Source organism: Lagenorhynchus albirostris, chromosome 7 (assembly GCF_949774975.1).
Source record: "Lagenorhynchus albirostris chromosome 7, mLagAlb1.1, whole genome shotgun sequence".
Classification (NCBI taxonomy): Eukaryota; Metazoa; Chordata; class Mammalia; order Artiodactyla; family Delphinidae; genus Lagenorhynchus; species Lagenorhynchus albirostris.
This window is the reverse complement of record NC_083101.1, coordinates 24,278,456-24,294,488: the sequence shown is the minus strand read 5'-3', so window position 1 is coordinate 24,294,488 and position 16,033 is coordinate 24,278,456. Positions and strand designations below refer to the sequence as shown.

General features: G+C 45.1%; 1 protein-coding gene across 1 annotated transcript in view; it reads right to left on the bottom strand.

Annotated features, from left to right (window-relative positions):
* Positions 1-1,084: 1,084 nt before the first annotated feature.
* Positions 1,085-16,033, bottom strand: part of EPB41L4B (erythrocyte membrane protein band 4.1 like 4B) — a 144,130-nt gene continuing 129,181 nt past the window's right edge. Inside the window, exons 23-25 of the mRNA XM_060154664.1 lie at positions 12,107-12,175; positions 5,762-5,907; positions 1,085-4,524 (exon numbers count right to left, since the gene is read on the bottom strand). Of these exons, the coding sequence (XP_060010647.1) occupies positions 4,455-4,524; positions 5,762-5,907; positions 12,107-12,175 (285 nt within the window). The 3' untranslated portion in view covers positions 1,085-4,454. The remainder of the gene's footprint in view (positions 4,525-5,761; positions 5,908-12,106; positions 12,176-16,033) is intronic.

The window sequence follows — 16,033 nt, the reverse complement described above, 5'->3', positions numbered from 1 at the left end:
GGAGGATGGTTTGCACCCACAGCTTAAAATGAAGCTTGTAGGTAAACTGCAGATTTCAGTGAGCTACCCATGATCAAGCACCTGGGGTCCATGGACTCAAAGGCGGACATAGATGGGTTTCAGGGGTGGTGTGAGGATCCAGTGAAAGTGCTGGAATGATGTGTGACGTATAGCTTTTTCTAGGGAGAATACCCATAATCTTCATGGGTCACTTAAAAGTCTGCACGCCACCCCAGGGCCTTAGAACCTACTCTGGTTTTCAATTCCTTACGGGCTTGGCTGCTTCCTTTCACGAGGTTCTCTCTCATCCACTTAAATTGCTTTGGGGATTTTCTTATTCTTTTTGTTTTCTTACAAGATTTCAGCCCTGGAGGGAGACCTGTTCTCACCCTCAGCACATATTCCCTACTTTGTTACATCCCAGGGTTTGCATAAAGCCTCTGCTCCCCACTGATGTGAACCCACAATACTGTGGTTTTCTCTTTTGTACATATTTTTCAAGGAAGAACGTTTCCTGAACATGCTGAGACCGCTGCCTGAACAAGAGTTGGGAATTCAAACAAGAACTTAGAGATGAACCTGAGTTTAATTTCATTTGCATTTTTAAAAAAAGATAGCACCTTTATTTTATCTTCTCAAAGCCATTTCTCTAAAACAATTTTTTTTCTGTTATAAACTTCACCCCCCACAAATCAGTGCTGCATCTCGGTATCTGACCAGTTTAACAACAGGTTTGCCCATGCTTCTGTCTGTCTAGTAATATATGTTTATTTTTTTCACTTTTGATTGTTTATGAAATAAAAGTTGTGATCTTGGCAGTTCCTCAAAAAGTTCAACATAGAGTTGCTGTATGACGCAGCTATTCCCATCTCAGTTATATACCCAAGAGAACTGAAAACATAGGTTCACAAATGTTCATATTATTCATAAGAGTCAAAAAGTGGAAGCAAGCCAAATGTCTATTAACTGATGAATGGATAAACAAAATGTGGCATATCCTTACAATGGAATATTATATAGCCATTAAAAAGGAATGAAGTACTAATACATGCTACAACATGGATGAAACTTGCAAACATTGCGTTAAGTGAAAGAAGCCAGTCACAAAAGACCACATATTGTGTTATTCCATTTATATGAAATGTCCAGAATTGGCAAATCCATAGACAGAAATCCAAAGACAGAAAGTAAATTATTGGTTGCTAAAAGATAGGGGGAGGGGAGAATTGGTAGTGACTACAGATATGGAGTTTCTTTCTGGAATCATGGAAATGTTCTGTAATTAGATAGTTGTGATATTTGTATGACATTATGAATATGCTTAAAAATACTGAATTATATACATTAAAATGGTTAACAGGGTGAATTTCAAGTTTTTTAAAAGCTGTGATCTTTGAGATGATGAAAGAAAGATAAAGATGGTAACAGAATATTCTTGTGCTATTCTGGGAGTGTATTCTTGGGGCACATTCAGGTGGGATCTTCTGAGTGCTCTAGGACCTCATTTTTAAACTCTTTACACATAAGGATCTCCTATGCAATCTACAATCCACAAACCTGGGGTTGCAGGATTCCCAGGCCACTTGCATTAACCCTCACCCCCATACCCACCAGGAGTCTGTGGCTCACAGTCTGGAACACTTGCTCCGGAATGATTATGTCAGCAAGCTCATTTTTCTCCCCGGACATAAGATGTGTTGTGTGACCGTATGGTACTGTTATTTTGGTTTTAAGTATATAAAAAAAGGCGACGTGATTGTACCAATTCACTTTTATCCCTATGAATCCACCCAACACAATGTCATCTTCTCAGGTCACAATGCCAAGCACCCAACATACATGTACGTAGGCAAATAACCAGGACAACTGCTGAAACAATGGAATCCTCTTGATTTTACTGGTTAGGGTTGAGCTGCCAAAGGTACTGGGTTTTCATATACAGTAACAGCCAACTTGTTTGTGATAAGACTTCCAGTGACATCAACCTTCTGAAACATCTGTGAACCCAGGGGGACATGGGGAAGAAGCAGCAGGCTCAGAGCCTCCTGAGAACAATGGCCAAAAAGCCCATGCATCCCTCCTCGGAAGCAAAGCCAACCTGACACGTATGTAACACTGAGTTTCCCGGCTTCCTCAAGAAAACTTCAGTTTTGCCCTGGAGGTTTCCATCAGAGAGCCGGAAGTGAAGAGCAGAAGACTGAGACAGCAGGTTAGAAGAGGAGGGATTGGCAAGAGGTGACAACCCCAGAAACAGATATTTCCCCCGTACTGTACAGGAACACATTTTGTATCGTGTACACAACATAAAGAACGGCTAAAGCTGTTTTAAGAGTACAGCCGGGGTCATGTAGTATTGGGGTGGGGGGTAAAAGTTCCCAAATACCACAATTGCCCCCAGACAGCTTCACCAATAGAGCAGACAGCAGTGCAAACCATCAATGAGAAAAGCGTTAGTCTGTGAAAGGCAAGCCAAGCCCTGTACATCTGGATAGCGCTTGATGACATCACTGCACCACACCAAGGTACAAAAGGGGCTGATGTTTGTAATGATGACCATGACTCATCAAGAAAAGGTTAAATACTCTCCAGTATACTCTGTTTACTAAGGCAGGGAAGTGTGTAATATATTTTAGAAAGATTTCCCTCAAAAAAATATTAAAATTGTATAGATTGAGCACTTAAAGGGTTAATCCTCTGTTATCTGAATATTTGCGTACATTACCTCATTTTACAACGATGCTAGTCAATGAGGCATTACTTTTTTTTTATAATCATTAGTATCAAATTATTGGCACCATTCAGGTTTAAGGATAGGGACAGGAGAGCAAATTATACAACATAAAAATACAGTTCTGATACAAATATACGAGATCAATTCCACTTAAGTGGTCATAAGAAATGGATGGACATTTTACACACAAGGAAATACAGCTAGTAAGTCACCACATGGAAAAGTGCTCAGCCTTGCTAGCAATTAATGAAATAAAACCACCTTTCAAGAAACAACTATACGCACTTATTAAACTAGGAAAAATAAATAAAAATGGCACAACCCAATACTGGCAGAACTATTGGTAAATAGAAATGCTTATACATTGCTGGTGGCATCATAAATTGTAGAGGGGATTCAAGCATTCAGAGAGGATGGGGGGTTGAACTTGATGACCTTTAAGGTCTTTTCAACCCAGAGACTGGATCTTTCTAGAAAGCAATCTGGCAATATGAAACAAGAGCTATAAAATACCTCATGCTCTTTGACCTTGTAATCTCTCTTTGGAGATATTCCCAAGGGGAGAATCAAAAAGAAGGAACATTTTTTACAAAGACATTCATAGCAGCACTATTTATAAGAGTGAAAAGTTAGATATAACTCAAATATCTAGTAATGGCAAGAAGTGAGGTTAATCATGTTACATGGATACAAAGAAATCAAAATTGGTGAGAGCAGGATCAGTGTTGAAAAGGGGAGCTGTGTGTTAGATGGAAGTACTCAAAGACCATGTACACACTGACCATACTGATGTAAAAATGTGTGCATATTCATTGAGAAAGCATGGGAAATATTTCAGAGGGCTAGTCTGTGGTTAGGGGGTTCTTAATTATTCCTGCAAAGTTGTTCAAGTGCATAATAAAAATTTAAAAACACATTTCTTGAAACTATATAAAAAGAGAGCAAAGTTTCTTCTGGTCAAGTTTCTATCAACAGGACATGAGTTGATCAACTTTAGAAATAATTTTCCTTTATGGAACACCCAAATGAATCCTGATATCAAGTCACTTTGTAAGGATTTTTAGACAATTTAAACTATAATGTCTTACTTTGGGTTCAATAATAAACTTTATATATCCCCAATAATATCATATACCGTAAGTTCACAAGTTAAATTGTATTTCAGATTAAGCTGAAGCACCTTCAGCTCTGGTGACTGCAACTTTCCTTTTTTAGTTCACCAACTTGTGTCTGAATAAAAATGAATGTTAAAGACTTTATAAGATCTGTGTATTTACCAGTGTAAATGAAAAACCAGCAGTAAAGAATTATTCTCTCATTAAAAATGACTCTAACAAACAGTCAAAGCTTGGTGCAAGTGTCAATCATACAAAATCACATGGTTGAGATTGACAGCAAAGGATTCCGTGCCATATTAACCCCTGTGGTTATTAATATATACACACAGGTACTTCTGAAAAGGAATCCTGGTTTTCCCATCTTTCTTCTAGGCTTACCAAATCCTGTCTCAACTACACTGAGTAGCAGAAAAACTCTAATACTCAGGAGACATAAAATATCTTTTCCGATGGAAGTCAAGCCAGAAGTTGGCTTTGACTAACCACAGAGACCTGGGCCAACAGAGCACACATTTGTATGTCGTGCTAGAGTGATCACACAAAGCCCGAAGAAAGAAAATGGACAGAAGGCACCATGCCATCCTCCAGGCACCAACGGGAGAATTTCACAGTTCGGTCATCAACAGTCTTTTCATCATTTTCTCTCTCTCCAGTTCCTGCCGGAGCGTCTCTGCACTGAAAAACAATAAGGTGACAAAATGGTGAGATACACGCTCAAAAACGGTAAGAGCAGTCTCAGTTTAAATGTCGTCTCCCAGATTCTTTCCCAATCTGAGTTCTTGACTTTCTTGTTCAGGCTCCTTAAGGACCCCCTACACTTGCTAGCATTACAGTGACCTGAAATAGGCTTCCTATAGGTTTTCCCCACCAGATGGAGAGCTTCTGAAAGCACCGCTCCTCAGGGGACTGACTTAGATATGCCATTCCTCTCTGAAACCCTGGAGCCTAGCACAGGATCTGGAACATAGCAGCCTCTCAGTAAAGGTCATTTAAACGAATGGGAAAATGTCCAGGGGTTGGATTTCTTTAAATCATGTTCTCAATTGGTTTCATGTGCACTTTCTCCCAGAATTACCTCCAATGTTTTAATAAATAAAATTGAATTGAATACATAAAATTGAAGTAAAATTGGCTGCTTTAAGAGGTTGCTGCTGAGTTCTTGGCCCTCGAGCCCAGTTGCCTATCTATGGAATTTATCTCCACTGTTTAGGTGCACGCACACACACACACACACACACACACACACACAGGAAGTACACGTCTTGAAAGGCACAATCAATTTTTTAAATAATTTCATTCAGAGTAGAAAGCAATGTTTCTACTATGGCCAAGGAGGCTTTACACAATCTGGCCCCAGTTTCATGGGTTTCCTCTCCTGTCGTTCACTACCTCTGTGGCTGCACCAGCCCCCTTAACTCTTTCTTAACCATGCCAGGCTCACTCCACCTCAGAAGCCTTAGCACCAGCTGTTCCCTCTGACTACTATACTCCTTTCTCAAATACCTGCAGCTTGCTCCCCTCACCACCTTCAGCTCTCTGCTTAAATGCCACCTGGGTGAGACCATCCCAGCATGCTCATGGATTTATGTTTCTCCCTAGCACTTGTCACTATCTCACACACACATACACACACTCATTCACTGTCTCTCTCCCCTCCCCCAACACTAAATTGTAAACTCCGGAAAGGTAGCACTTTCATCTGTTTTGTTCACTCTACAGTCCTAGCACCTTGAATAGTGCCTAGCCTTTGACGACATTTCAATAAACACCAATATTCAGAGAATATTCAGAGAATAAATGAATAAAAGAATGAATAAGAGAGTGGTAGATGTCACAAACACAGTGCACCTAGAGCCTGTGCCTGGTTTCCTGTCATCAGAGTTATCTCTTGGTACCTGCTGATCTGACTCACCTGGCCACTGGAGAAACAGGCTTCCGAATGGTGTAGATGGTCTGCACTGTGGAGACGGTCTCTGTCAAAGGCCTCAGGGTTGCTGCTGGAATCAGTGGGGAAGACTGGCCAGGACAGCACTGTAATTTACTGTCTCTAAAGTCTGCCTGGAGAGGAAACAGAAAAGAGGAAATCAATCTCAGTTTGGGTTCCATTTTCACACTGTCAGCTGCTCCCTAAGACTTACCACACAGTCCCTGTTATTTTATTTATTTAAGAAATTTTATTTATTTATTTATGGCTGCGTTGGGTCCTCATTGCTGCACACGAGCTTTCTCTAGTTGCAGCGAGCGGGGGCTACTCTTCGTTGCGGTGCGTGGGCTTCTCATTGCAGTGGCTTCTCTTGTTGTGGAGCATGGGTTCCATGCGCATGGACTTCAGTAGTTGTGGCACGCGGGCTCAGTAGTTGTGGCGCACGGGCTTAGTTGCTTGTGGGCGGCATGTGGGATCTTCCCAGACCAGGGCTCGAACTCGTGTCCCCTGCATTGGCAGGCGTATTCTTAACCACTGCGCCACCAGGGAAGCCCAGTCCCTGTTATTTTTTAATAATAGTCAATCAACTACCATTTATTAAATGATATTGCTTAGTGCTAGCCGCTATGCTAAGCACTTGACATTCATTACCTCTGGACAATCTTAAAGGTAGAGGTCATGTTTCATCACATGTTAGACACCATCATTTGTAAGATGCACCATTTTTGCCCGTGCCACAGAGAAAGAAAAAGTAACCATTCGAACTCTGTCATGTACACTATTGTAATAAACATTCTGATTTCAGAGATGTTAGAAGGTGGAAAAACGCACATCTTGGAACTGATTTTATGGAAAAGGAAAGTGAGGCTCAAAGAGGTTAAGTAATCTTCCCAAGGTCACACAGCTAGTAAGTATTAAGAACCAGTATTTAGAACCAGGGTTGGCTGACTTCAAAATTGGTGTTTTTTACCATTATAACAGTGGTTCCCAAAGTATGGGCCCCAGACTAGCAGCATCAGTACCATCTTGAAACTTGGTGAAAATGCAAAGTCTCAGGCCCCAACTAAGACCTTTGGAACCAGAATGTTTGGGGACAAAGTCCAGCAATCTGTGTTTTTACGAGACCTTCAGATGATTCTGATATATGGTAGAGTTTGAGAACTACTGGTCTAGAGTACACTGCCTCATTTGGAGAGGACAATTTATTGTTGTTTTCATTACAAAGCAAGATATGCTTATTACTTCACATAGGAAACTCAGAAGATATATAAAAGTAAAGAAATGAAGTAATTCCATAATCCCTTACTATCACTGTCAGTGTATTTCCTCATAGCGTTTTTTCTATGCATACTTTTTTGTTTGTTTTATAACCTTTCAGTAGTACCAGCTATATATTTTATAACTTGAGTTTTCATGCTAGTTCCTGGCCCTAAACTTGGAGACATTTTTCACGTGGCTTTCTAAAGAAGAGGTTTTGATCATCAAATGAGCAATCTATTTCTAGTGATTAGACAGATGATGAGCTGTCCCTCCTAGGGAAACATGGAAAACCACAAAAATACCAGGTGTAGTTGTAGTTCTGTAAGGGTATATCTGGCTTGAGCAATGGGGAGAATCTTATCTTTGAGAGGTCCTGAAAGACTACTACTGAGAAATACAAGCCCTTGTTTGTTTTACAAGTGCCTCTAGAGAGAGAACTGACCTGGCCTGGGCTGGAGCAACGCCAAAGAATTGACCACGAGAACAGGAGCATCGTAGAGTGGCTAGCATGTGATGTTTGCCACAGGGAGCTTTCACAAACTTTGGGCTGTAGTGGTCACTTGTGTGGTTTACCAGATAATCCTGGCTCATTGATTTCCATGGTAGGATTACACTTCCCCACCCCACTTTGAAGTTAGGCATGACCACGTGCCTTGTTTTGGCCAAAGAAATGTGCTGCCATGTTTTACTTCCATGCTAGTGTGTGATTTGTCACCTCTTTTTTTTTCACCTCTGCCACTGTGACTAGCACTGTTTCAGACGGCAGCTGCTCCATTAGCCTGGGTCCCAGAAACAGAGCAACACAGAGCACAGTGCATAGCCCACCCCTGACAGACATGCAGCGTGAGTAGGAAATTCAATTTGTCATTTTAAAGCATGACTTAGCCCAGCCTTCCTGATACAGGAGCTGGGGTAAGAAGTTATTTTGTTGTTTCAGTGAAGTGGGTGGAGGTTGGCCAATTTTGATCCTTTCTGGAAAAAAGAGGGAAATTTACACTTACATACAAAGGCAAAAGTGGGTAAAAGTACCAGGGCCTTAGCATGAATCAGGGCAGTGGCACCAGACTTTATTAATAGTCATTATATTCTTTACTGCCATGCACTCAAAGTAGAAAAAGAAAGAGCCAGCTTCACTTAAGAATGACCTTAGGGGGACTTCCCTGGTGGCGCAGTGGTTAAGAATCCACCTGCCAATGCAGGAGACACGGGTTCAAGCCCTGGTCCGGGAAGATCCCACATTCTGCGGAGCAACTAAGCCCGTGTACCACAACTACTGAGTCCGCGCTCTAGAGCCCATGAGCCACAACTACTGAGCCTGTGTACCACAACTACTGAGCCTACACTCTAGAGCCCGCGAGCCACAACTACCTAGCCCGCGTGCTGCAACTACTGAAGCCTGTGCACCTAGAGCCTGTGCTCCACAACAAGAGAAGCCACTGCAATGAGAAGCCCGCGCACCGCAAGGAAGAGTAGCCCCCGCTCGCCGCAGCTAGAGAAAGTCGACTCGCGGCAATGAAGACCAACGCAGCCAAAAATAAATAAATAAATAAAAAAGAATGACCTTAGGGAGCAGTGAAAATTACTATTATTAAATCTCAACCCTGAGAACTTGCCTTCCTATTTGTTGAATGAAGAAATGAATGAACAGACTTCTGCTGGAACAAAGCAGGTAACACAGGGACAGACCAGGTTAGGCAGAAGAACATGGGACAGAAATCTGACCAGAGCCAGGCAGGGGCCCTCATCTTAGACAGACCAAGGCCCTGGGCTGAGTATCAAGTAGAGTTAACAGGCTCTAATACAAGACAGAAACTGGTCTCAGGATTAAGCAAGGAGCCTGGTTGTCGAAACCAGACCCAAGGTCAATGCTGGATCAACGGCCAGAAAAACTTTGTGTGGAGTTCCCTGGAGCTGCTGAGCTCCCCCATGACTGTGGTCAGGATAGGTGTGGAGGCCTGTGGAGAGGGCAACCCTGTAGCAAGGTCAAGTGTCTTGACCTTGGAGGGGAGGAAAAGATAATATGACACAGGGGGGTAAGAAAATTAGGAAGCTGAAGCTCATGAATTTGGCTTCTGTTACCATCCAGCTGTTAGTAACTCCGCAATTATAATCTCCAGTCTAGTCCTGTCTCCTGATACAGACTTGGATATCCAGCTGCCCATTCACTGTTTCCATTCAGATGTTTCCAAGGCATTTCTAACACATCATGGCCAAAGGCAAACTCATTATCCCTCCCAATCCACTCTTCCCTAAGATTTCCTTATCTTAGTGAATGGACCCACTCTCCATCCACATTCTGCAAGTCAGAAATCTGGGAGCCCTTTTTGGCCCTCCCTCTCCCTCATCCAATCCAATTCCTTACCAGCCCCCTTTTTTTTTAAGATTTTTTTTTTTTGATGTGGACCATTTTTAAAGTCTTTATTGAATTTGTTACAATATTGCTTCTGTTTTATGTTTTGGATTTTTGGCCACCAGCCATGTGGGATCTTAGCTCCCCGACCGGGGATTGAACCAACACCCCCTTGCACTGCAAGGTGAAGTCTTAACCACTGAAATGCCAGGGAAGTCCCCCTTACCAGCCTCTTAAATATCCCCCTGATCTGTGCACACCTCTCCACCTCCACCATCTACACCTCTCTGGATCACACTCTCTGCCTTCTCTCCCTTGAACTATTGTCCTAGATTTCTAGGCTACTTCCCTGAGTCCACTCTGCCTGAACCCAGCTCTGCTCCCACTGCCATCACAGGGCTCATTTCCAAATGCAGCTGCCCTGTTACTACCCTGCTCAAAGTCCTTCAAAGGCTTCCCATTGCTCGTAGGATCCAGATCAGGGCCCCTCCTTTGGCCTACAAAGCCAAGCATGGTTTTGCCCTATAGGGTTTGTCACTGCTTTCCTCCCCTTCCTCCTCTCATGCCTCACACCCTTGCTCTCTGCCTTCTAGGCCCACTGGCCTTCATTTCATTCCCCTGAATGTGGGATGACTCCTCTGCCCCAGGACTCTGGTTCATGCTGTTCCCCCTGCCTGCTCCAGCTGCCTCAAAGCCCTCTTGCCCAGTTCTTAAAAGTCCCAGCATGGTTTCTGACATTGGCTTCCTGCTCCATCTTGGCCCCCAGCTTTTCAGGAAGGGCTTCCCCGGGTGTCTCGCAGCACTGCCAAGGCTGGGGAGCAGGCCAGAGTGCCCGCCACGGCCAGCAGAGGAAGTAGAGCCGGAGCTCCCAGCTGGGGAGCTGTGCCTAGCCCAACTGCAGGGGCCAGATGAATGTTGCGGCAGCAGCACTGAACAGCCCGGCCCAGCCCCTGTGTCTCTGCTCTCTGGCTCTTAAAAGGCAGGTTCTGAAAGCAGATCATGACCCTAGCATGGATTGTTCTAGAAACATGCTTTTGTCTCTGCATGGACAGCTGAACTCCTTCCCAGTTCTGTTCATCCTCCGAAACATGAATCAGCCACTGCTCACACCCTCCCTGTTCATGCGGCCGGCCACCTCAGGTAGCGACCATCACCTAACCCATGAGACGGCACTTCAAGCTACCCCTAGGCCACCTCACAGGTCCTCTAGATTGGCCTTTGGAAGGAGCCTTAGGGACCACTTGGTTCTTGGTTCTAGGAATCGCATACTCTGATCCCTGGGAGGAGGAGAGGGCGAGGGGAAAGAGGAGGGAGCCTCTTCTGCCCACCCCCATTTGAGCCTCCCCACTTCTGCTCAGTAGATGGTGAGCTTCTGCAGAAGCTTTTAGATAAGGAAAAAAAGCTGAGCAGCTGAAAAGAATCCTGAAAATCATCGAACTCTTTCATTTTGCAGATGAGGAAACTACATTTAAATGTTTAAACACATTTCAACAGTTTGCAAAGAGTTTAAATAAGCTGCTCGGCGACACAGAGAGCCATGGTAACGGGAAAGCCCGTTGTCATGACTACCAGCTCTTGTTAAGTACACCACCTGCCTCTCCAGCATTGAGAAACGTCGTACTTGCCATTTGTGGGGGTGGTCTGTGGTCGGTAAAGTACTTTCAAGTTCTTGATCCCTTTTGATCCTTGCCTCAACCAGATATAAGGAGGAGGATGTTCTTATTACTATTTCCGCTTTAAATAAGACGAGACTGGTGCTCAGAGCGGTAAAATAACTTAACCTAAAATCTTCCCATTATCAAGATGCAGATCCAACCCAAAAGAATTAAAAACAGGGACTCAGACAAATATAGGTACCTGCATGTTCATAGCAGCACTATTCACATTAGCCAAAAGGTGGAGACAACCCATCAACGCCCATCGATGAATGAATGGATCAACAAGTTACGGTATAAAAGTACAATGGAATATTATTCCTCCATGAGAAGAAATGAAGTACTGATATATCTTACAGTGTGCATGAGCCTCACAAACATTATGCTAAGTGACAGAAGCCAGACACAATAGGTCACACAGTATATGATTCCATTTTTATGGAACATCCAAACTGGGCAAATCCAAAAAGACAGAATGGTGGTTGACAGGGGCCGGAGGGAAGGGGAAGATGGGAAGTGACTGTTTGATGGGTATGAGGTTTCCTTTGGGGGTGATGAAAAGGTTTTAGAATTAGATAGAGGTGGTAGCTGCAAGACCCTGAATGTACTAAATGTCACTGAACTGTCACTTTAAAATGGTTAATTTTATGTTACATGAAGCTCACCTCAATAAAACAAAACTAGAAGACGCAGACCCCCAAGCCCCAGCTCCTTCCCAGCCTCACAGAGTTCACAGTGATCAAAAGAAGCTATTGGGGGCTTCCCTGATGGCGCAGTGGTTGAGAGTCCGCCTGCCGATGCAGGGGACGCGGGTTCGTGCCCCGGTCCGGGAGGATCCCACAAGTCGCGGAGCGGCTGGGCCCGTGAGCCATGGCCGCTGAGCCTGCGCATCCGGAGCCTGTGCTCCGCAACGGGAGAGGCCACAACAGTGAGAGGCCCACGTAACACAAAAAAAAAAAAAAAAAAAAAAAAAGAAGCTGTTGGCACTGCTGGCTGGTGAATCACAGGAAAGCACGCCACCTGGGAACAATATCTCGAAACACAGATCTGTTTTCCGGATCTACTTACGGTAAACTGTGGCCCTGTTATGAAAGGATCAGGAAAAGGGGTCACTGTATCAGCCGGGAATGTTTTTATCTTCAAAAAAGAGACAGAGAAGAGTGTTACTTTCAGATTAGAAAACAAAGTTTTGAAATCTTTGGCAGTGCATTTTTAAACGGAACTGAAGGTTTCAGGGGGACACACACCGAGCCTTCATTACTTGTTGAAGAAATACACCAAGGGTCACTAGGAGTGTTGCCCAGCGCTCGTAACTGTGCCCACTGTTGTGCTATAGGGCCAGGCCGCTGCAAGGAAGACAGGCTGGAGTCTTCCTCGCCCTGACCACGACCAGGGCATATAATGAGGCAGGTGAGGGCTCCCTGGGGGCCTGCTGACAGCTCCCCTGCAGCTCTGGAGAATGGACTAGAGGCCGCTGAGAGGGCACATCTGGGAACACAGTATATCAGAGTGGACAGAGTACCAGGAGGCCTGGACTTATCAGGCCAGGAGGATTCCCTGTCCGTTCACTTTAGTTGCTGGGCTCCCTGTAAACTCTGGGCCATAGAGGGAAACCTCAGGGAAACCCATGTAAGCATGGGAGAATCCCACCACCGTGGCCTTGGGAACAGAAGGCATGGTGATCAGAAGTGCCCCGTGCTGGGGTCTGAAAGAGGGTGGACGCCCCGGCACGATCAGGTAGGGCTAAGTGGCCAAAAAGAGCCTTTGCTTCCATTGCTTTCTCTTGGGTCATTTCATCTTTGGCCTCCTGGAGGCCTTGGAGGATGGGGGGCGGGGGTGTGTGTATTTCTTTAAGCTGGCCTAGAGGACTGCCAGCAGGCCCAGGGTCCTGATGACTGTGGCACTAGCTTTGTCTGCAACCCACAGGGGCACAGAAACTGCCTGCTGGTGAATGCACACTGTGCCATCCACCACCAGAGGGCTGCAGCCAAGACATGGAGGCCACCACTCCCTATGCGCCACCGCCTTAGTGTCTCTCAGAGTCTTGCCTATGGGCCCTGGAGTAGCTACCTGATGGCCTTGAGTCATTCTAATGGAGGGTAAGGTAGGGAGGGTCAGGAACACATCAGACCAGACCCAAATCTTCTGAGGGTTCTGAATGAGTTGAGTAGGTCTCAACTCAACGGATCTAGAAATGACAATGTCCTTGCAGTGGGCACTGAGATGTCCAGCCCAAGCCTGCTCCCCTTCCTCAAACTCTCCTTAGTCTCTTTAAATATCTCAAAATTCCCAGGGACTCAGGTGCCACCTCGGGTTGCTGGTAGTGACTGCCTGCAGCATAGCAAGAGAAGGACTGGGGGCAGCCTTTCTCCTCACAGGGCCTAACGTGGTGTTCTGAGACCAAAAGCAAAGTGAAAGTAACATACAGATAAGACTCAGACCATCATGAAATAAAAGGGGAAAAGAGGATTATTATCGCTATTAAAGAAATGTGAAAGTGGGCAACTTCAAAGAATTATTTTATACCTGCTCTAAAGAAGAAAAAGACATTCCAACAGTTACACTCTGGGTTGCCGGGCTCTGCCAAAGCACATTCACTCTTCTGATGATGGCGCTGATGGTCATTGGTATCACACCACTTTAGAATGACTTTAGCAAAGCCAAAGTTGCAATATTGAACCCAGCAGGGTCTGGCCTGAGAAAATACAATACCTGACACACAAGCTATATGTGTTCCCTCGAATAGTGACAAACTGGAAACAAAGCACGCATCCTGCAGTAAAGAGTTCGTTAGGTAGATGGCGGACCATTCACTTGATGGAATATACAGTATGTGGTACCAAGAACAAGCTAGAAACAATAAAACATTAAGCAAAAAGAGGAAAACAGGAGATGATACGGATACTCTGATTTAACGATGTAAAATTATGAATGAATACAAATAACTATTAGAAGGAAACATGCAAAAATGAAAAAAAGTTGTGCTAGGTTGGGATTATGGGTGATTCCCTTCAAGTCATTATATAATTCTCACATTGTCATCTTGATAAATAGCAGGAAAACACAAGTTAAAAGCTTTTGTTTTAATAGAAATTTTCTCTCTGCGGAAAGCATCTATCCTCAGCACGGCTCTAGGAGAACAAACTCTTCACGGTTCTTGAGACCTAGAGACGAAGGGGCGGGATCACAGCCGTGGGTCCCAGTTTGACCAGGGACGGCTGTACTCCAAACTCTGCAATCATCCTGGAGTGAGAGCCCCTGCGGCCCCAGGCTCCTCCGGAGGTCTGGTGCTCGTGCACACCCACGGGCTGCCTCCTGGCGGCTCCTGCCCGCCTCACCTCTCCTGGCCAGGCCCCTCTCCCTGCCAGGGTACCTACCAGCCTCGTTTTGATTGGAGGATGCATGCAAACTCCAGTGGTCTCTTCCTTCATGGGGAGAGAGAGTGGAGGAGAACAGCGAGAGTGGGCACAGTGGGGGGCGCTGGCGGGCTCTGCCTGCTCACGAGGAGAGGAGAGAAGGGAGGGGAAGGAGAGAAAGACAGCACAGTGCAAGATGGATCTGTGGACTCCAGACAGCTCTCAAGCCAGCCTCACCCGCAGCCTCCTTCCAGCCTCTGGCCACCTGGCTTCTGGTCCCTCCCTCTTCCCTCCTCTCTCCACCTTCTCTCCTCCTGTCTGGCCCTCCTCTGTCTTCTCCACTATCTGAGCAGAACGGCAGATCAAAACCCATTGCTGGGGCTGGCAGGTAGGGGCCCTGTCCTGTGCCAAGTGCACAGGACCGGGGTGCTGTTGAGGATTCTGAAGCATCGCCCAGGCCAAGCCAGAAAGAGCTCAGATGAATCCGTGAAGCCAGCCATGGGGGCAAAATGAGCAATGGCCACATACTGGAGAGTCTTTGCCTTCCATGCCCCATGGCCTCCTGAACTCTGCTAAGTAAGGGCCCACATTATAAGTGGCTAAGTGAGTAGATGCCCAACAGAGAGCTACAAGAAAGAGGTACATCAGTGAGGAGGAACACAGAGTTTAACATTGAATCTGCCATGGCTCTTTATCTGTGTTCAGAAAATATACTGGCCGTGACCCTCCTCCCACAGCTATGGACCCAGGCCTTGGCATCTCATATTGGCACTGGGGGGTGACGGGACTTGTTGCTTAGCTAGGAGATACCAAGCATTGTGAGAAAATGCCATGTCATTTGGGATACCGGGTTCCCTGGCCCCAGCCCTAAATAGTGCCATGCACCCAGCAGAGATCCAACAGCTTGTACTGGTGAGGATGAGAATGGTGAGGGAAGAATGCTCTGATGTCAGGGGAGGGAGCCACTGACAGGGTCAGTTTGGGTTTCAGGAAAGAACCATTACTCCAGGGAACAAATACATGCATCTTTTAGCTCATGAGCGTTTTCTTAAGTAGTTGGTATGATCCTGCCATAATGAATCCAGTAGAGCCTCTGGGAAAGTTTCACTGAAAAATTATCAGGAAAGTTGTTGCCTTCTTTTCCATCTCCAAATTGATCTAGCTCCACCCTTTTTACTATCGTGCAGTCCCAGATGATCTCCAAGGGGCTTTTACAACCATTATTTACGATGGTCTCCATAATGGCCTTGTTTTACTATTCAGATGTGGGAGATGCAGAAATTGCATTTGCAAAATCTAAATCCATGGGTCTAGACCCTCTTGTTGACTGTTTCTAAATCCATTCTTCAGAAACAAGGGAGTCCACATTAGTCCCCTAATGTGCAGTTAAGTTTTCCCACCCTACTTAAACTCCCCCTCCGGCTCTGGTCCTCAGGATAAATGTTATGCTCTATAAGATGCTACTAAGGCATAAATCACCAAGAAACAAGGACATTCTGCCTTGAGGCCAAAATGTGTACTGGCCACCGGTGTCTGTACTGAAGATTATAATGGATGACTTAAAGCATTGGACTTTTATGGTAAAGAAATGTTGGTCCATCCCACAAGCATCTCTGACCTTTCTAAAGGGAGATTTAGA